This window comes from Lycorma delicatula, chromosome 4 (assembly GCF_047948215.1).
Source record: "Lycorma delicatula isolate Av1 chromosome 4, ASM4794821v1, whole genome shotgun sequence".
NCBI lineage: Eukaryota > Metazoa > Arthropoda > Insecta > Hemiptera > Fulgoridae > Lycorma > Lycorma delicatula.
The window spans coordinates 147717293-147740480 of NC_134458.1; the positions used below are offsets into that span (position 1 = coordinate 147717293).

At 28.9% G+C, this 23188-nt stretch overlaps 1 protein-coding gene across 4 annotated transcripts in view; it reads right to left on the reverse strand.

The window, feature by feature from the left end:
* The window catches only part of LOC142323945 (uncharacterized), a 284249-nt gene that overhangs the window by 7129 nt on the left and 253932 nt on the right, over positions 1 to 23188 (reverse strand). For 2 of the 4 annotated variants that reach the window (XR_012756182.1, XR_012756183.1), the window contains 3 exons: positions 18514 to 18672; positions 16158 to 16348; positions 9728 to 9908 (listed from right to left, as the gene is read on the reverse strand). Coding sequence is in view for 2 of the 4 variants with exons in the window: in XM_075364345.1 (XP_075220460.1) it covers positions 9842 to 9908; positions 16158 to 16348; positions 18514 to 18672 (417 nt within the window). In the remaining 2 variants the exon portion in view is untranslated. Of the gene's footprint in view, positions 1 to 6313; positions 9909 to 16157; positions 16366 to 18513; positions 18673 to 23188 lie in introns of those variants that run through there. The other 2 variants (XM_075364345.1, XM_075364346.1) reach the window with 2 other exon arrangements.

Genomic DNA, 23188 nt, shown 5'->3' on the forward strand with positions numbered 1-23188 from the left:
GTGAGGATCAACAAACACCATAACTAAAGGAACATCTCAGAATTCTTGTATCTAATTCGGTTATTTTGACAGTAACAACTGATTTGATCTGATAAGATCTTATAATTGATTTGATCTGATAAGATCTTTTTCAGGAACATTCCTGTAATTCTGACAACAGGATACAAAATCCTTGATAAAATTTAACTGGTTTATGCATCTATAAACTAAATGATCCAGCCATACAGGACTTTTGTAAATTTAGTCAGCCCAAAAAGGTTGGCTATATTCAGCAGGCCATTTTTTATTCATAATGTAACAACTGTCCTACTCAAGGCTAGAATGGTTTGGTAAGAGGATGTTCAAAGCAGAACATCCTATCTAAAATAAAATAAAAAATGACTAAGAAAATTAGAAAATTTAATTTTGTAGAACATGTTATTGGCAATTATAATCACTCCTTAGTACATTGGCAAGCAATAACATTAATCTTGGATATACCTACCCCTGCACAACAAAGGCTGTACCAAAACTGAATTAATTACTTAACACCATTTTCCACAACGTATTTACTGAAATCAGAATGATTGCAAGGATCACAAGTTTTTAACATTGATTGTTCTGTAACAATCAATATTTGGTATTTACTTCATTGCATTATATTTTTCTATAATTAAGGGTGCATCACACTATAAACATATAGTTAACACTTACAGTCCTGGGGGTATCAAAATGTGACTGTTTGTAGAATGCTAGCCATTTTTGCTTATATTTGTAACTTTGTAAATTTAGAACTAAAAATAATATAAAATTGGTACTTCCATCACTGAAACCCTCAAATCTTCTAGTATCAAATGATATATAATATATACTATTACCATTTATGAATAAAACGATATAGCAGATTTTTGAAAGCCTGTTTTTAAGTAAAAAAAATTTTTTTTACATTCGGTTCACACTTAAACACTATCACTAACATTTATTAAAATTACAGTAGGCCTACACAAAATAGTTTTACTTTTAAAAAAATTTAATTTACAGGTAATTTTTTTTTGAATGAAAAGTTTTAAAACAAGGATCTTAACAAAACGTGATTTTGCATTCACAACAGTGAAATGATGAATCCTTTCTTGTCACTTTCCTATTTTCTTTCTTCCCTTTTTCAGAGCAAACCTTGCACATTCTACGACACCCTTTTTTTCCTAGTGGCACCGGAATTTTCTCTAGAAAGTGTTTACGTTACGTGTTTTCAATTACAAACACGTAATTTCAACGATTGTAACTGCACGATACCAAATCGATATTACCAAAAGCGCACTCCGTGCCATATTTAGGTACTAAAATGTATACGAAAAGTAGTAGAGTTGAATAAATCCCGTCTTTTGGCGGGATATTACACTTAATAACACGTAAATATGAACTCCGTCAAATGACGTGATCCGCATTCCTCGGTAGGTGGGTCATTCTGTCAAATGAAGGGAACAGCACTCTAAGTGTTAATAATATATTATTAATAAAAGATACAACCTAAAAGTTCCACAAATTTGAATGTAGCATGTGAACCAATTGTATTAGGGTCACCACATTCTATAGTGTAAGGAGCATTTTTGTTGACATCACATATCCATATCTATCTATAAAGCCGTGTGTTAAGTTGTGTTGCGGTTCAATTAAGTGAAAATCAGTGTTTCAGAACAAGGAATGTGCATCACATTCAGGTTCAAACTTATAAAAACTCACCAATGCTTGCCTAAGTTAACACACAACTGACACTAATATTTTAGAATAGAAATGAACAACAATTATAATGAGCATTCCAATCCTTAACTAAAAACAAACCTCAAAATGTAGCAAGAATGGATAAAGCCATCCTGCAAGTACAAAGAATATTATGATATATGCAAGACTATAGGTCTATCATATGACAGAAAATTCTATCATGAGCACATGTGAAATCTGTTTCAATGCTGCTCAATATTGAAAAAAAAACCTCGATAAGCCTGCACAGGGTTCAAAGAACTTGTTTAAACTATTCAAACTTCATCTTTTAACATCAGTACTGATGATGAATCACAGGTTTATGACTGAAGTTCTGAGATAAAGCAATAGTTATTGTAGTCGGCATCGAACATCACTGTGGCCAAAGAAAGAAAGTTTTCATATATTTATCAATGTTGATTTCCTTCTGTGATGCTGTATCATTCAGTTTTTTCCACCAGATCAAACTGTGACTAGACAATTCTAAGATGTACTGAAGCTGCTCTGCAAGGACATCCAATGCAAATGGCCTGAAAAAGTGGTAGAACAAACCTTGGTTCCTGCATTATAAAAATGTGCATATCCATATATAAATTTTTGCCTCTAGTACACAGTTATTGTAGACTCAACTTAGCAGACAACACCTCACAAAACTTCTTACCGCTTCCTAAGTTGAAACTGAAGCTTATCGGAAAATGTTTTGAGACCAATGAAGCGATTTAGACTTAATCACAGTATGTAATGAATACTCTGACTTTCGTATTTCCTACTGTAAAAAAAACAGTGGGATCACACTGTCCACACAGAAGCCAATAATTTTTAATTTTTTTTTTAACTTTTTAAAGGCTAATTCCAGAAACTTTTGGATAGTAGTAACTTGCATATAAATTGTAAAGTGTATGAATATTTCATACATATTTTTTCAATGAATATTAGTTTCTAAAAAATTATTTCTGTCTGTGCAATTTTCTAGGAATTCAAAATTCTGACTTAAGGTTCGAATTGAACATCAAGATATAAAAGGGTCCTATGCTTTTTGATCTCATCTGGAGTTTTTCCAAAATAGTGGTCAAAGTGTAAAAAGGGACCAGTTTTTTTGAGAATTTTAAAATTCTTACAAGATCAAAAAGTAAAATAGTAATATTTGAAGAACCAAACTTCTCTATATTTTCAGAAAGCAAGTCCAATTATAACACACATATATATATATGTGTGTGTTCAGGAATTGATTCAGGACACCATTTTGTGATTTTCAACAAAAAAATTTCTCAGGAAAAGGTAAATCTACTTTAATTACATTTAGCAAATCTAAAGTCTAGTGCCTACATTCTAAAATATAAAAAATCTTAATTTTTTAATCTTCAATATCTTTGTAATTATTTGTTTGATCAAATTTTTACTTTTACAAAATTTATTAAAAATTTTATTTTGAACAAAATGACATACCCGAATTGTAAAAATCTGTTGTTAAAGAATAAAGTTATTGCAATCAATTAACCAGACAGTGCACTTGCACACCATAATGCAAGTTTATAACATTTTGCCAGTTTTTATTTCCTCCACTAAATGTAGTAAAAAACAATACTAAATTATAAGCTTGCATTATAGTGCACAAGCGTACTGCCGGGTTAATTGTCTGCAATAACTTGATTGTTTGTCAATGGATTTTTGCAAATGAGGTGTCATTTTGTTCTAAATAAAATGCTTAATAAATTTTATAATAAGTAAAAATTTATCAAACAAACAATTACAAATATTGAAGATTAAAAAAATTAAGGTGGCTGCCATTTTGATGGTAACATTTTTTATTTTGTAGAATAAGACAAGATTTGCCAAATTGAATTCAAGTAGGTTTACCCTTACTGAGAAATAATTTAGTTTGCTGAAAATCACAAAATGGTGGTCGGAAGGAAAATAAGACTTATGCCGATATGAACTTTTTAGTATCTTGAAATCAGTTCCTAAAGTTAGGTAAATGTCGCAGAATACTCTGTATATTGAAAAATGTTCAATATATATACAGGATAATTAACCAAATTATGAAGATACTTTGGCAGCACATTCTACATGAAAGAAGTACATAGGTTTGGAAACGCTTTGTTAATGAGTTATGGCTAGTAAAAAAATTTCACCCAGATTTCATCTTCTCCATTGAATTGAAGCCATACAGAAATTCTTGGGATGCAAAAATGTAAGCCGATTTGATTTTTTCATATAAAATTCAATCTGAAAAATTGAAAAACAAGTCCAAGAACTGTAACTTCTATAGTATTTTAGAAACTAGCAAAAAATGCACTTTCTATGTTTGACTTGTAATAACTTTGTTAAATTGCCAACAAACAGATAAAACTTGTAGGAAATTTAATTCTGAACAGAATAGTATAAATAAACAGAAAGTGAATAACAGTTAAATAAAATGGACTTTTATTTCTCAAAACTGGGGAAAAATGATAAAAAATAGAAATTTCTGGTATTTAAAATAGACTATTTCATATGGGATAATACTGAATCAACTATTATAGCGGTATATTTAACTTCTGTTAGAAAACTATGATCTTTTTCTTTAAATCAAACTAAAAAAGGATTTTTTTTGGAGAAATTTTTATTTCATAAGTTGGAAATACAATAATAGCTGTCCAACAATTTTTTAATTGTTTTTAACATTTTTTTTAATTGTAATTGTTGTTTTGTAAGCTTATAGTCGAGTTTGAGTTCATTTGTGCAATTTTCCTGTTAGTACAAGTAGACAGCTGTACTGCATAACCATTTTGAATCTGGTTTGTTACTGAAGTAATTCAATACTTATTTTTGAATGAAGAATATGTTGATATGGTGTGTATGTATGAGTGTGAAGGCAGTGCTACGGCCGCTGTTGAAGATTATCAACGTTTTCCTAATCACAGAATCCCAAATACAATAACTATTAATGTGGTATTTTGTATGTTACAGGAGATAGGATCTCTTCCTAGCAGTAATCATATCCCTTATGTCCGTTCTCTCTACATGATGATAATGTCAATGAAAGCATTATTATTGCTGTTGTGCGTAGTCTTGGTGTCAGCCCAAGATGTCTTTCTAACCAGTTGAGTTTTACAAACTAAAGTATGGAGGACACTTAAGAATAAACCTTTATCCGTTGTCATAAACAAAAAATACATCTACATGCAGGAGAGCCTGCCCTTCGTATGGTGTTTTGCAATTAGTTAAATGCTCGACAAATCTTCAAGTACATTTTATTTAAAGATGAGTCAGTTCTCTTGCGATGGCATAAACAATATGAGAAACCAACACTCACAGGTAGAAATGAACCCCATGCAATGGTGGAACGTTAACTTTCAACAGCAACTTGCCACTTGATTGGACAGTTTATTTTCCAAGGGCACTTAACAGGCAAGGGGGTACTTACAGTTTCTTCAAGAACAATTATAATCATTACTAGAAGATGTTCCTCTTGCAACACGACACCAGATGTACTTCCAGCATGATGGCATGTCCCCACATCTCTCTCCTATTGTTTCTGCCTACTTAAATCTGCAATTCCCAGATAAATGGATTGGTAGAGGCGGTTCACAATCCTGGCCACTCAGTTCACCCGATCTTACACAGATGGATTTTGTGTACGGGGTTGGATGAAGTGTTAATGTTTTTGTAAGTTGAAAGTAAATACCCAAGAGGAGTTACTTGCCCATATTATCGATGCTTTTGCGCTGTTGAACAGCTCCAATGAACTGAAAACAGCATCACAAGTAACCCACATATGCAGCAAATGCAATGAAGTAAATGGAGACATTTTTGACAATTCATTGTAAATTTTATTAATTTTTTACATTAAAAACAATTTTCCAGTTAAATTTAGCTTTGTATTTAATTACTAATCGCTTTCAGTTTATTTATACTATTCTGTTTAGAATTAAATTTTCAACAGGTTTTATTGAAGAGTCAAACATAAAAAAGTGAATTTTTCACTGATTTTCTGAAAATAAATCATTTTTTGATTAACAGTACTATACAAAGTTAACTAAACTTCATTTCGGCCAAAAACGCTTACACATTAAATACACAGTATAAGTTTGTTACACGATAAAACAATTAAATTTACACCTGAGATGAGAAATTGCAAAAGTTGTAAAACTTTCCTCAACAAAGAATACCTATCAAAACTAGTAGTAAATCAGGTGATAAAATCAATTCATTCTAAACCTATGATCGTATTATTTAACTTGAGTAACTTAATATTTTCTATTATTTTATAAAAAAAATTAAATTCAGTGTACGTGTTTTTTTGTTTGTAAAGAATGACTGATATCATTAATAAAAAATAAATTTAATTGCTGCTATCTTTAAAAAAAACTGAAAGCGATTATCATTTTGCCGAATATTTATGGTTTCGCACTCATAGTAGAATTTTCAGAGAACGTAATCCTACAAATAATGAGCAATACTGTAAAAAAACATTAAATTTCTAAGTTGGAGTTCATCTATATAAAAATTATTCATGTAAAATAAACAGCAATAAAACAATAAACTGATATAAAAAGATGAAAACAATAAACTGATAGGGTAAAAAAAAAAATCATTTCAAATAACTGTTTATTCTTGTTTACAATGTACATCTATATAATAATAATAATAATAATAATAATAACTAAACCTGGTACCTGGTCAATAAATGTGCTTGAATTTCATCTACTTGTACTGTTTAAAAATTAATATAAACATAATAAAATCTTCATCATAATAATTATTTCTGTTACAGTAGTTCTTTTTGTAAAACTTCATTTACATATTTATATATTTTCAGAATAGGCAATCAAAAATTTATAATAATATTAACATCTTTGCTGGTTTACAATATAAACTCTATGAATAATCATACGCCTAGGAACAAATTAAAAATGGAAAAAAATGGCAGAGTTTCACTTTATAAAATATTTTTTTTTTTTTTTTTTTTAATATGGTACTATTATTACAATAATAAATTATTATTATTTATTGGTCAAACTCATGAAATCACACTCTCTCGCTCTCTTCCTATATATATATATATATATATATTTTATTTATTATTTATATTCATATAAGTTCTTACTTTGAATATTATATAATATATAATAATAATGGTTTTTATATCCACATGTAATGCAGATTTTTTTTCATTTTTATATATATAATATAGGTATTATTATTATATAATTATTTATGTAACAAATTATTTATATTATTACAACATTTATTTATACTAAATTAAAAATTACTTATTAACAATAAAAATAATAATAAAATATAATAATGAAATTAAATTGCAGAAAGTAATATTAATTCATAATAATTTACAAAAAAAAAATTGTATATTAAATAAAATAATCAATCCTTATATATTTATATTTTAAGTTTGTATCATACAGAAATAAAAATTATAACATTAAATAATATTAAATGTCAAAAAAAAACAAAAAAAAAAAAAAAAACAGAAAAACAATCAACCGCCCTATTGTAGGCTACCCTGTTTTTATTGCTGAATAAGATATAGTATAAAGTAATAAATACTACATTATGTATTTTTATTATTTTCTTAATACAAATTAAAATTTAATTACTGTATCTTACTTAGTATGTGATAATTATATTCAAAATTATTTATAATAATAATTAACTTGAAATTTCAATACATACATATTCTTTAAAGAGAAAAAATATTTAAAATGTGTGTTCAAATAAAAACTCCATAATATAATACAAGCACCATGTTTCAATATTTTCAAGTGTAATCGTAAATGGCACAACTTAGCATTTATATTTTTAGATATAATTTAAATTTGTATTTTATTTTGTGTTTAAATTACATATTTAATTATATTCCATCTAATACTTAAAACACTTGTAAATTTTAGTAACACAGCATACAAATTATAAATCTTCATAAGCTTCTGAAAAATTTACATGTATACTTTATATTAATAGAATTAATGATGTTCAGAAATTAAGACTATAAAATACTAAAAAAGATTCAAAGGTTTCAGTGATAATTAATGGTAGAGTCAAATGAGAAATATGAAAATCTTTGACAACTTACAGACATTTAATAAAAAAAAGCAGCCTTCAGAATACACGCTACAGCATAATTATACTGTTAGTTCATACCCCCTGTACATGAACTGCCAGTGTAGATATTGCTGTAATAGTTCACCCAGGCCATGATGTTATCAGAACTAAACATAAACAGCAGCTGAAAAATGGGATCATAAATATTACACTGCTTTAACTTACATCGATCAATTCTAAATATAAAATAAATGCAATGGGTTGTAGTTTAGTCTACTCTATCTTGATTAAAGATATTAAAAAAGCACTGAATTAACAGACAAATTCAGAAACTTTGTAGTTACACAAATGAAGATAATTTAATCTATAAATGACCATGAAACCCTTAAATACAATGAATTTTACTAAAACTAACCGTGAAAAAACATTTGTACAAATGAATGAGGACAAAATGCCTGAAATGCAGAGAGAAATGATTTATAGATCTTTCATCTTGACCAAACATAATGTAACAACCAACCAATAATTCTTATTTAGCCAATAAATTTAATTAATAATAAAAATTTTTATGGATTAAAAACTTAAAGGAACTACATGAAAGAATACCAATTTAAGTAAAACTTAACAATACTCAAGAGCTATATTATCAAGTAAGATAATATTCAGACTATGGTGCGTAACTTGGATAAACTCAGAAATAATTTTTTTGACAAATTATCTAAACACACATTATAATTATTTAAACTGTCATAAAATTACAAGATATAACTACTACAAAAAATATATAATTAAAAAAAGAGAAAATAAAAACAAAACAAACAAAAAGCTATAATTAATATACAATTAATAAAAAATGTATCATAAATATATCATAATAATAGATTAACAACATGAAGGTAACAACAAAATGTTTTTAATCTAAAAAAAAAATATTTTGAGTTTGTACCTTAGAAGTTTTTTTTTATTATTTAAATAACACATTTCCAATTTATTCACAAAAAAAAAGAAAAATCTGTACATTTATCCCAAGTCTCCATATCCCCCCAAAAAAATGTACAGCATAATTTAATTGTAACCTACACCTAAAAGAATCTATACAATAATCACAGTTCATAAGATTTTTTCTAAATCACATTTGAAATTCAACAATGTAACAAAAAAAAAAAAGAAAAAAGAAAAACAATACATTTATACATATAATGAAATCAAAATTATTATCTAATAATAATATATTACAATGTTATTGCTACATTCAATTTCAATAATAAATTGCATTTAAAAAATGAAAACAATTTTTTTCTTATAAAAAAAATCTCATGAACTGTAACAAAATTAATTAATCAATAACAATTAATTAAATACTTGATATATATATATATATATATCATGTGTGTGTGTATTATATATATAAACTATTAATTACAAAATTTATTTTACATAAACAATTAAAAATAACTTAATAACATGAGCACGTAGTTACTAATTCTTCATCACGTTTTTAAAATATATTTATATAAACGATTTATTTTTCTCTTGTTTATACTTGCACTCACTCTCTGTATCATCACTTTCATACACTTTCAAATTCTTTTTAAGAAAATAACTAACAACTAATTCTAACTATGTTTTAATTAAATATAATGTAATAATAATCAATATGTCCATTTCAAAAAAGATTTAAACATGCAACAATGGGCGTTTTAATATACTGTACATAAATTATTTATTCACTTTTACATATATTATTAGCCCAATTACATAAAACTGGTTTATGTATAATAAAGAATAATAATAATAATCAGACCTTTCATCGTAATAAAAAAAAATTAATAATAATAAAAACACACAATGAATAGGTAAAAAATAATATAATTAAAAAAACTAATAATAATCATAATAAAAGCAAGAAAATTAATAATAAAATTAAACATATATAATATTTATATACTTTTATTTATATTTATATGCGAGGGAAGGTCCGGAAATCACAAAAAGTGATTGATTGTACGATATTTACAAAAGGCCCGTGGGTCCAATAAATACAATATGATGTTGGCCATTCCTACTTCACAGTCGAAAAGCTCTGAGCTGCAGTTTGGTTTGATGCTACCCATGAGGTGAATACATCTCTGTAAAAAGGAATAAACATATAAGTAGCTCTGCTATAATAAAGAAAAATATTCGAAAAAATTTCCAAAACTCAAAATTTTTATTAATTTTACTTCTAGGTTAACACCTATATCCTAAAAATGTAGACGTGATAATATGAATAACATTAACATGATGCACAATTCGAACAGTTTTAAGAATTTCTTTCCGCTCGTTCCTAACTGGTGCAAAAACAGTTTAATTTTTACTTAAATAAACTAAGAGTAGGATACCTTTGCCTAAATTAACATGGAGAATTGTGTTTTTCTACACTTACATACCACAGAGCCAGGCCAGTATATTCCTGTGGCATAATGAAGGTATACAATAAATGGGAATATAGATTATTTACTACCAGATTGTTGGAACTGGCTTTGGTATAATACGTGCAAGGAGGACTAGGAATACCCCCCCCCCCATCCCCCCCAGACAAGGTTAAATATTAGGAGTAAGTGGAGGAATCTCGCAGCTTTGTTTTTACATGAGCAATGTGACTACCTAATCAAAATTATCTAGGTCAAAGAGCAGCTGTTTGCATAAAAAGAACTGTTCATAAATAAAGAAACTCACCAAAGTATTCTGGAGAGAGAATGAGAGGATAAAATGGAAGTGAGCAGTTATATACTCAAAAAAGGTAGCTCAAATATGGCTATTCAAGCTATTGTTAGCTCAAGCTTATTGTTATGGCTATTTCATATTGTCCAGGTTTTTCACCAGGAAACACTAGAACTTAGGGATAGCAATTGTACATGAAGACACCGTATCATTGCATATGTTAACTAACCAGTTCACAGAAACTCAGTTTTATTAAATATACAGAACACAAAGTGAAATCACAATCATAAATGAGCACAATGAAAGGATTAAACAAAATCTATATGTGACTAAGCTGATTTTATAGTATTAACCTTATTTTCTACAATTACTTAAAATGATAAAAGGGTTTTAAGGTAGTTTTTATTTATGGTGACGTGCGTAAGACAACCATTCATTGGTTATGTCAATACACCTACCAGGATCAAAGATAAAAAGTTAACTGCAAACATTAACTGGAACATAAGTTCCAGTTTAGAAAAAAAATGAAAAAATCAGTTTCACAAGAACTTATTATTCAAGCATTTAGTAATTTTTTTTCAGAACCATCCAGTCAAATTAAAAAGCTTTGTTCTTGAATTTCACATAAAATATTTGTCCGATAGGTACAATGATAGATTTTTTTTTTAAATGTATCAGATGAATACAAGATTTTTGCTTTAATTTAAGGCATCAACAATTAATTTCTACTAATTTATTGAGAGATAATAATTTCTTCACAATTCTAAGAACTACATCATTTTAAAATTATTCATATTATTTTAATACTTTAAAATAATGTACAGATTGTGATATTTATTCTTTTTTAAATATATATATGTTTTTTTAACAGTACCAAGAAATACAAAAAATTCCTTTCTTTAGATAAAAATGATTTACATTATTAAGTGCTATCTCAGAAATACTGATTGGAGGAAACTTTATACTTTATACCAGCCAGCCTGTCTAGCCAGAATCTGGACCCTCAGGGCCCAGGTGAACCCCGAAGCAAACAAAGGGGCTCCTTGGGGCCTACCCCAGGGGCACAGAGCTCGCCATTCCAGTGTTGCAGGAGATGATGCCTTGGACACCTGCTGAGCTTGGATTCGGTCATCATTACTGTCTACCCAGAGGGCTCTGCTCCCTGGACCCCTGCACTGTTCGTTATCCTTATGATGAGGTTGATATGTATAAATGTAAATGAGGTGTAGTCTTGTACAGTCTCAGGTTGACCATTCCTGAAATGTGTGGTTAATTGAAACCCAACCACCGAAGAACACTGGTATCATGATCTAGTATTCAAATCCATATAAAAGTAACTGCTTTTACTAGGATTTGAACCTAACAACTCTCGACTTCAAAATCAGCTGAATTGTGATGAGTTAACCACTAGACCAACCTCGTGGGCTAGAATAATAGTAGCTATGGTAGAAGTACACACACCTTTGATGACAAAAAATTCACAACTTATTTCTTCTTTGCCATGGAGGCAGGAATATAATGAAGTAGAAGGATTAATCTTTTTTCCTTAATAAACATTTTTAATTTAAGTGAGAGTACTTTTAATATTTTAACCTTCAAGGGAGGAGCTAGGGCCTCGTTTGTGGCTTAAAACCTTCCAAGGTATAATACAAATGTATCCTGAAAATCTGAAAGCAATCGATCGGTTGGTTCTTTGAGATTTATCAAAATGAAATATCTAAAAACCTTCTCAGTTATGCCAAGAAACATGGGTAAAAATTTGATTGCGATTGATAAGAGTAGTTTTTTTTTTGTTTATCCCAAACAAACCAAAAATCCTCTTTGTCTTTATATAATAACATAGCTTGAGCTGATGTCTCTTAATTATAACAATCAATGTTGATTTAAAGATTTACTACACCAGTGAATATTGATCTTTAAAAATTAAAAAAAAACATCCACTTAAAGATTACTGTAACTTTATTATGTAATAAGACATATCTATACAATGAATTCTAATCAACAATAACCCCTCTGAACTCAGATTATGTTTCATTTTATACTACAGTTTTCTCTCTTTAATAAAAATAAAGATTAGAAACAATAATTTTTTTCTATAATTTTGGAAAAGATTGTTGTACACATATTTATGGATTTTCTTAAATTAGTTTTAAGTGAAAAATTCACTCTTATTTAGTACTCCACATGGATTTTGTAATTTTGTGAAGGGTTTATAGATTCCAATGTTTTAAATGTACTATGTTCTTTATCAGCAGGAATTTGATTTGTTTATAATATTACGTAGCTCAAATGTAAGTATCAGAATTGTCAATTCAGTTTAATAGTCTTCAAAAGAAAAATTACACAACTATAAAAACTAAATATAAATAAAAATGAAAATAAACCTGTTTGTATTCATTGAATCATATATTACATTTACATTAAATAAACAAAATCATACATCTGAGTCATACTGAAATCAGATAGTTCAGTGCTGGTACCTCTACATGTAAAAATGAAGTCTCAATACTACAAAAATAGTATTGGATATGTGAAAACAGGATAAAAACTAGTTACGCAAAAATGTAACCACTGAAATCCTCATTAGGGGTCAATCCATTTGAAGTGACCCACGGGTCACTTAAAAAAAAAAAAACTGAAATTTACCCATTTGTTTTTTACATGTCTCAGGACCTTAAAACTATTTTTTTTTATTTAAGCAGTTTACCTGTGGCAGCCATTTTTGTTACAGTGCACACACCTATTTTTGTGATTGTAAGGGTTTACAGAAAAAAATCGTAACTAAAAAGGTCCTGGAAGGATGAAACAAAAGCAATTTAATAATATTTTGTCACAGTAAAAGATTGATCCACAGTTTATTTACCTATCTCTCTTCTTTCTATGAGAAAATTACCAAGAAAGTTGAACACGAAAAACGGTGAAATTTCACTTTTGGTAATTTTTTTCAAGAGGCAGGGATGGCATAAAAATTTGAATTATTATTTTGTATGTAGGTATATGTTAGTAGTTTTACCATAAATAATATTAATGGCGATATACTTACCCCTAAATTTATGAATTTTTAGAAACTATTTTTTTTTTTTTAATTCAAACTTTGGCTTCAAACAATTCTGATGGGGCTGGATATAAAAATCTCAAATTTACAAACTTAGTGTTTTTGTAATTTTTATGTCAAATAAAAAAGTTTCTTGTGTAGCAGTACTAATAAAAAAGTTATAACCTCTCAAAAATCATGAAACAACTGTTAAAAGCAATACCATTTTGACTCACTAAATAATTGCTCCAAGGGGGTTTCTTGTCTTCTTGACACAGTAATATTTTTATACTTATTATTATAGTTGAAATAGACTTGTTTGAAACATTCAATTGCAGTGTTATGTTATAACCGATGCTTGAAGTAATTTCCAGTCACAAAAATTCATGTTGCAACATGCTCATTTATACTTGTTGCATGATTTAGCTTTGCAGTTACAGACTGACCAGTCTGTAACTGCATTTGAGACACTAAGTGTGTCTCAAATTTCATCCTGTGTTCGGAATTATTTATTAAATAAATAAGTTTTACTTAATATTGTAGTTGCAAATTTTAAAATCTGTTAAATTTTTTTTCAAGTAATTTCACATAAAACAATGTTCCATAGGAATTTATGTGAATGAAGTGTCATAAAACAGTAAATGGTATGGTACAGTGCCAAAAGAACTTATTAAAATTTGTGTTGGCAGACTTTGAAGAAAATTGTTAATTTTTTGTTCGAGATTCAAAGCTTCCATTGGGTCAACCGCCAAGCCACAGTTCTCCCTTTTGTGTTCAAGGAAATTGATGTACACAAAAGTCTGTATTTTAAGTCAAGCACAATACATCAACATTTTATTGCTTTCAAAAACTTTTAACAGATCATCTTAAGCTGAATGGCACTAATTTGGATTATCCCATGGGGGAAAACGCCGGTGATGGTGTGGGAGGAACAACAGAATGAGAGATGGCAAAGGCAAGCCTGCGAAGGCCACTAAACTGTCAGATACTAAATGTTGATGAAATGTATTCATTTTGTAATCCCAAGCTGAAAAGCATCAAGTATTTTTTGATTAAATCAGAAGAGATATTTAAGATCTCAGAAACTCTAAAAAACCATTTTGACTGCTGTGAAAGAGTTGGTACTAGAAGCTACCACAAGTATGTTCCTGTGTCATCTTGCAATCAAGATGTTACTTTACTTCAGACTCCAAGGACTATGAAGACCATCCTATGTCAAGTATTGTACCACTTTGACTTAAGGAAAAACTCCATTGCTTGAGTATATGACAACCAGTGGTAGATAGAAGGAAAAAGTGGATAGGAAAAGTGATGGATATTAGCCTAGAAAATGACGATGTGCAGGTTCACTCAGCTGAACCACATAATTTAAAGTACATAATTTTAAGTCTCAAGACAAAATGTGGGTACCGATCTGTAAAGTCCTGAGAAAGTTGATATCACTTGAACTAACTAGTGATAGGTCATTCTCACACAATTCAAGAGAATTATCAGAAGAGATATCACAGCTGTTGGTTAACTACACTAAATAAAAAACTTTCATTGCTACAAAAACAAGCTATTTCATTGAAGAATAATTAAAATTTTGCTACAATTTATTTTTTCTTCTATAGTGTTTACAAAAATAAAAATGAATTCTTGAAAAAAAATGTAGGCTGCTCACTGAAATCTCAGTTTGGGTAACTTTTACAAGCATTTTTGAATCAAAATTGTGTTAAACAATGGTTAAGTTATCATTAATAATTTAAAAATATTGAAAATGTCACTTCAACAACGTAGGGGCTAAATAAAAAAAAAATAAAGCACAAAGAAGACAAGAAACCCCTTGGAGCACTTATTTAGAGAGTCAAATTGGTATCGCTTTTAACAGGTTTTTCATGATTTTTAAGAGGCTATAACTTTTTTATCAGTACAATATACTACAAAAAATTTTTATTTGCAATAAACATCTACAAAAACATTGTAAGTTGTGCAAATTTGAGATTTTTATCACCAGCTCTGTCAGAGTTATTTGAAGCCAAAACTTTAATTAAAAAAAAAAAAATAATTAGTTTCCAAAAATTCATAAACATTTAGGGGTAAATACATCACCATTAATATTATTTATGGTAAAACTACTATACATATAATACAGTACATATAAAAAATAATCCAACTGTCATCCCTGCCTCTTGAAAAAAATTACCAAAAGTGAAATTTCACAGTTTTTCATGTTCAACTTTATTGGTAATTTTCTCATAGAAAGAGATAGGTAAATAAATCGCTGGACCAATCTTTTACCTTGAGAGAATATTATTAAATTGTTTTTTATTTCATCCTTCTAAGACCAATAGTTTTTTAGTTATGATTTTTTCTGTAAACCTTTACAATCGCAAAAATAGGTAAGCGCAGCATAACAAAAATGGCTGCCACAGGTAATTGCTTAAATAAAAAATTATAAGGTTATAACTGTTAGAGACTGTGGACAACATAAAAAAAAATACAAGTAAGTTTAAGAAATATTGTTCTTCATGTTTAATAATTAAAATGGAAATGTTTATTAAAAATGTCAAATTTTTAAAAAAATTAACATTTTTAAAAATCCACAAAAATTATATGTAATATAATTAAATTGTGTAATCATTAAAAATAATATATTTACCTGCAGTGGCTCACGACACATTCATTGCTGCAGTATTCATCTTCCCACTCGGAGTTAGCAATGGCAGGATTAGGGCAGCCGTGTCGTATGCAGTGCATGGAACCAGAAGCCTGCTGTGGAGGGGGGCCTGCACCAGGGGCTGAGGGAGGCTGGGGGCCGCCACCTGGGCTCAGTGGCTGCTGGGGCCCAACCTGTAGCACCATGACCACTAACCAGATCAATTATTGGTACCATTACATTATAACTTGAAATTTAATATCATAACTTAATACTACATTACAATTTAAGATGCATTTGCAATAACAATGATAAATAGTCAGAAGTTAATTTTAATTATATAAAATACAATCAGTAAACCACAGTCAACATCCCAACCCGATAGGGGAAGACAACTGCCTTTTGATGCTTCCAGTCGCCACCTCCTCCGTTCCTAGCCCTGATGGGCTTTAACTGGAGTCTTCTTTCACCCTTTAAAAAGTCTTTCAACTTTTTAAACGTCATAGTAATAAACCAGGCTTCGTTGGGATGCCATCGATGTAAACGCCTCAGTAGACATTTACATTGGTGACTTTCAAACTCAGCTTTTGCCTTTGCTGTAGGCCTCGTCCAGACATCTTGAATGTCCTACATCGTTACCCTCTGAACTAGCTAACAGAGTTGGCGAAAGCACAAACCCCGCGTTTAGTTCTAACTTTAATTTGAGCCAATTTCTAGTAAATGTCCTGAAATATGAGGCAATTTAACAAAAACATACCACCAGAAATCTCGATTCCTCCCTGAGGGGAGAAGATCCCGCCTCGTAGCGTGTCAGGTTGCTCCGTTCCTAGCCAGTAGTGGCTTTAACGGAGGACATACCACCAGAATAATTTTGAAACAAATTATTCATTAATTTGCAAAATGCTCAAGTTACAAGGCTATTATCATAAGCCAATCTTATGATATCTTATTGATCACAAAGTAGAGATCTATTCTTAAAATCAAATTAAAATAATATTATAACATTTAATGTGCAGTTTACAGTAACTAGAATTAAATAAAATACTCAAAGAACACAAAAGCAAAAACAATTAAATGTACGTGCATTAAGTTATTTAGGGAACCGTATTATCAAAGATAGAGTTGTAAATTGTAAAATAATTTATATAGCCCCAATAACAACTACTTTTACCGAAGAAATAATTCCAGTAGAGCTTTTGCATTAGTTCAGGACATCTTTATGTTTGCACCCAATTTAAAAAAAACATGTATTTATTAAATACTTTTTTATGGTTCGTAAGAGATTGCTTTTTTTATACAGTTAAATTTATATTTTATTGTTATTTAACTTGAACCCGCTCAAAATTTCATTTACTTTAGATTTATGTTTCTTCAGTGTTCAACATGGTGAACAACTTTGGCTCATTATTAATAAATTTTACAATTGTCTTCATTACAATTGTAAAAATATACAAAATTTATATTCTCCTCATCAACAAACATAAATATTTCATTTACATAAAATAACTTGCAACAACTTTGTATAACCTTTCAACAGGTTAAAACAAAATAAAGCCAAAAAAATATCTTACCCAATCTGAAAGTATAGCCAATCCAAGAATACATGTTTTATAATCAATAATTTTTTAAAATATATATGAATAATTAGAAATGGCACTTAAATGCTTGTAACAAACTGAAGTGAAAATCTTAGAATCATCAAGATTAAGTATCTATTTTTCATCTAACTGCAGTGATCCAAGCCAAATTAAAATAATAAAAAAAGTTCTCAAACATAATAATCGTACAATAAATCACAATAAAGGAATGAAGTAAAACAAAAGGAAACATAATACACACACAATTAGGAATTTTTATAGTGAATTTAAAATATTTATATACAGAAAAATAAAAAATGATAAACTGAGAGAATTAATACTATTTTTGGTGTTTTGTTTATTTTCTTTCTAGTTGAAAAAAATCTCACAAAGTAAAAAGAATTAAAAATTGTAAAAAGATACAATCACAAATTGTTTAATGTAATATGTGTACTTATTACAACTTTTATTTATAAAATGAAGAATTGGTAAAACTTCAAAACAATTAATTTTATCTACACATATAATTAATTATATATAGATTTTCACAACAAAAATTAGTTGTAATTTTTTTTTTTTTGGTGAGGGGGGTTAAAGATTTTAATAATACAACTAATGTTCAAAAATGGAATAGGAATTTATAAAATCAATTCTAGCCATTTAAAATGCCCAACACTATTAATGAATACTGCACAAAGATAAAACTTTTTTAGAATTAGCCTGATTTATGGGGGTTTGATTTTAATTTAACTAGCTTAATATAAATAGATTGATTTCAATACCTGCTGTTGTTGTTGCATATAAGAACCATTTGGATTTGGTTGTTGTGGTGGTTGCTGTGTAGGCTGTAAATGTTGTGGTGGAGGAGGCTGTTGCTGTTGTTGTTGGGGCTGTTGTGTTGATGGATGTTGCTGACCACTCATCAAACCTCCCATCATGTTCTAATAACAGAAAAATAACATTATCTTTCAGTATTTTAATATATAAGATACACATAAATCAAAATCCTGAGTAAGTTCAGGGTAGGAAAATTACCCCATTATAATGACTAAATGTTTGAAAGGGATCAAAGAATTTAATTCAGTATTACAATAAACTCTATTCTCATAATTTGGCTCTTTAGAATTTCTTACTTGTTTGTTTACTTATTAATTTACAATATGAATTAAGAATTTAATCTTTTTTTATGTTCTAGTGCCATCATTTTCCTATAGTTTGTTTCCTAAAAAGGCTCGAATGCATGTGAAAAATTGTGTTTTATTTCAATAATGTGCTTCTTAACCCGAATAAAATATTAAAGGCTGTGAGTACCAATTCTGAACTGCCAAGTTTTTCTCTTAGTATAAAATAAATGAATTTTTGTTTCAAGTCCAGAAAAAGATTAATTCCTTATTGTGATTTCCTCCCTCTATGAATTATGAGACCTTGCCAATGGTGAGGGTGCTTGAAAGCTCAGTGATACAGAGTAGCTGGACCGAAGGTGCAATCATGTTAGAGGGGTATCTGTTGAGAGCCAAAGGAATGATTCCTGAGAGGGCAGCAGCTCTTTCAGTAGCTGTTAAGGGCATAAGTTGGGAGGACTTAAACTGCCATATCAACATCACTCAATCTTCTGAGTACTGTGCAGCTGAAAGCAATAGAAAACTATAGCTGTTTTTTTCCCAAGAACATGTAGCTCTCTGCATTTTCATGTAACAAAGATGGAGGCGCCTTCCTTGGTAAAATATTCCGGAGATAAACTAGTCCCCTGTTCGGATCTCTAGGTTGGGACTAGTGAAGGCGTCACCAGAAAATAAAAAAATAACAATCTACGAGTCTGAGCACAGAATGTTAGAAGTCTACAAAAGGTTAATAGGTTAGAAAATTTAAAGAGAGAAATTGGTAGGTTAAATGAATTTGTAGTAGGAATTAGCGAGGTTTGGTGGAAAGAGCAAAATGACTTTTGGTCACGTGATACAAGAAGGTAGAGTATTTCAAAATGCATAGCGATAGAATCATTATAACAAGGATAAAATCAAAACCTAAGCAAACAATGATTGTTAACGTCTATATGCCTACAAGAACCCATGATGATGAAATAGTGTGTGTATGAGAAGAAATTGACGAAGCAATTAAACACATAAAAGGGGATGAAAATTTAATTGGAGATTGGAATGCAAGCATTGGAAAAGGCAAGGAAGGAAATATTGTGGGTGAATACAGGCTGAGGAAAGGAATGAAAGAGGGGACCAATTTATTGAGTTTTGCACCAAGTATAATATAGTAATTGGCAACATCCAGTTTAAAAACCAGAATATAAGAATACACAGATGGAAAAAGCTGGGTGATAGTGCAAGGTATCAGATAGATTATATCATGATTAAACAAAGATTTAGAAATCAACTTGTCGACTGCAGAGCTTATCCTAGAGCACATTGATAGCAACCATAATTTAGTGATGAAATGTAGTTTGGGGTTTAAAAACCTAAAGAAAAGGTGTCAGATGAATCAGTGGAATTTAGAAAAGCTTGGGGAAGAGGAGGTAAAGAAGTTTTTTGAGGAGGACATCTCAAGAGGTCTGAGTAAAAAAGGTAAGGTAGAAAATATAGAAGAATGGGAAAATGTCAAAAAGGAAATTCTTATATCAGCAGAAGTGGACTTAGGGGAAACAAAGATAACTGGTAAAAAACTTTGGACATCAAAGGATATACTAGAGATGATGGATGAATGTAGTAGGTATAAGAATGATAGGGATGAAGAAGGTAAAAGGAACTATCTAAAATTAACAAGTACTATAAACAGGAAGTGTAAATGTTTTGATCTGAAAATCAAATTGCATACATTGAAAACACGTTAAAAGGAGAGCTTTTAAAAATATTAAAATCAGTTAAATAAAAATATTCATTATCAAGTATATGAAAACACAAAATCAAAAAATTGTTATCATGTTATGTCTTGCAACATACCTTTACAATTTTAACTTTATAGAATTGATGTAGATAAAAGATATAAAGGTATTACTTCTAATGTTACATTAGAAGTAATAACATTAAGTGATTTTTAAAAAAAATATTGATAGAAGGTATAATTGAACATATGTAACCTAAATGCTTGCAAAAATTGCATTCAATATGTAATTAAAGAAGAGAAAAAGCATGGCAAAAATGAGTAGACAGTCTGTGAAAACATTACTGAAGATAAGGTGATAAAATCTGAGAAATGTGACAATAGTTCAACAGAAAGTAGCTTATGGCGTATTGAAAAAAATCAGCGAGGTAGCAATTTTTTTTTTTTTTACTTTATGAAATTTTACTAAGTGGTAAAAACACTCACTTTTTCAAAATTTTAATTTTTAAGGTAAATATATCATTTTATCACAATTTTAAATTTTTTTAATTACAAGTTATTTTTATGATAAAAGTAAAGAGAAGTATCTTATTTTTTCTCAGATGGATTGTGCTGCTAAATTAAATTAGAATCATAGTAGTATTAGTTTGGGTTTGCTGCATGCTTTCAAGAGACAAATTACAGGATTATTAGCCTTCTTATAATAGTAATAATAATATTTAAAATTATTTTATTTATTTAGTTGAATACTACAGTTATAAACAATTTTTCATGCTAAGAGGATTACATTCAAATCTCTAAAAAATAATAATGAATTTGATATTAGAATCTAAATTTTTTCTCTAAGAATACAATTTCTATACTGTACTTCATAAGATGTTAGGAATAAATAAGTACTTAGAGCATGCACATTACAGCTATTCATACTAATCACAAGTACATTTAATATCTTTCTAAAAGAAAGGCATGCTTCCAGATCATACATAGCCTAAAAAACTACGTTTCACAATTTAAAAGATAGATACGCTATGGTGTAATAAGGCAACAGATCAGGTAATAAATTTTAATGCATTAGTCAGTTTGGAATGTTAATTGACGAGACTTAAAAAATTCACAGTAATACTTAATCACGTCAGATTCGAATGGTTTTAACCAAGGCTGGATTGCATCGACGTTAGAATAACTAATATATAATGGCAGGAATTTTTCGGCTAATATTACAAAAAGATAAATGTTCGAAACAATTTATAACAAACTTTGATAATGTAAATCACTTCACGGCGTATTACAAAAAGGTAACGGTAATATATATAAAAGCATTACTATTATTTTATTAAAATATAAAAACCCATTTACTATCGAAAACAAACATAGAAAGATCGCTTCACTGATTCATTTAATCTAGTTTTAACCAACGATTTAAATTTAATTCAATAGTAACGACAAATTTAACATAAAAGAATGTCGAAGGCCTCTCCATCATTAAACATGACTCATATTTATTACCACATAGCAGAAACATTCATTCAGAACTATATTACATGATTAACAAACAATTTATACATCAGTAGCTTACCCCATCACTAGAAATCATTTTTAACAAATTTATCACGTTATACCAACAATAATAGTAAAAAAATAACAATATTTTTAAAGGTATCGATCAAACACCAATGCTGAACAAAGGAGAGCCTCGCCTACATACAGTGATGCAGCTAACAAAATTCCCAGACCCAGTAAGTAATTTCCCTCTGCAAAATTATTCCCTCTGCTGAAACAACGGCGACAAACTGTTGAAACTTGCTTGCTTATTTCTAATGCAAGTGTTTATTCTAACAAATCTAATGTTCGCTCTTTGTTCTACAATCATTACACTTTCACTTTATTAAACAACACTGCATGTAAAAGCTGAACTTTCACTAAATTGTAGCTGAATCTCGACAGTTATTTTCCACCTATAACGTCGGTTACAAAACCTTAACAATTTTAGTAACAATTTAGTAAGGTTAACAAAACCTTAAGTAATTTATATATATATATATATATATATATATATATATATATATATATATATATAATAGTTCTTTTACTCTGCTTGTTCTGATTTTTTTTTAATTCACTACTATTATTTAATCAATTTTGTTTAAAAAATAAAATTTGTTACTATTTTACCATTTGGATATTTAATTTTCTTTTTTTTAACTTCGACCAGATTAATAAAATGTAAATATCCTGAATAGCTGGTAATCAAAATTGTAAAATTGGTATTTAAGTGTTCAATAATTCTAATAGGTACATACTAGGCTATTGCAAGGTACAATACACACTGTTTTCATAGTCAGAGTGAAAATATTGAAACTAACCTCTATGGAGATTTTCAAAGCTAATGTTTGAAAGGATCCTCCAAGTGAAAAAAAAAAAAAAACTAGGGAGAAAGAACTATCTAGAGTTTGTTTATTTTCAAATTAACTACTTATAGTAATAAGATTCATAGAAACTATGGTATTTTTATTATACTTTCATTAAATTTTATTTTTAAAACTGAACTACTACTGGGTAACATGAAAATTCTGATAAAAGATTCATTTAAAAAAATACATATTGAAATATGTTTCCAAAATATCCATATTG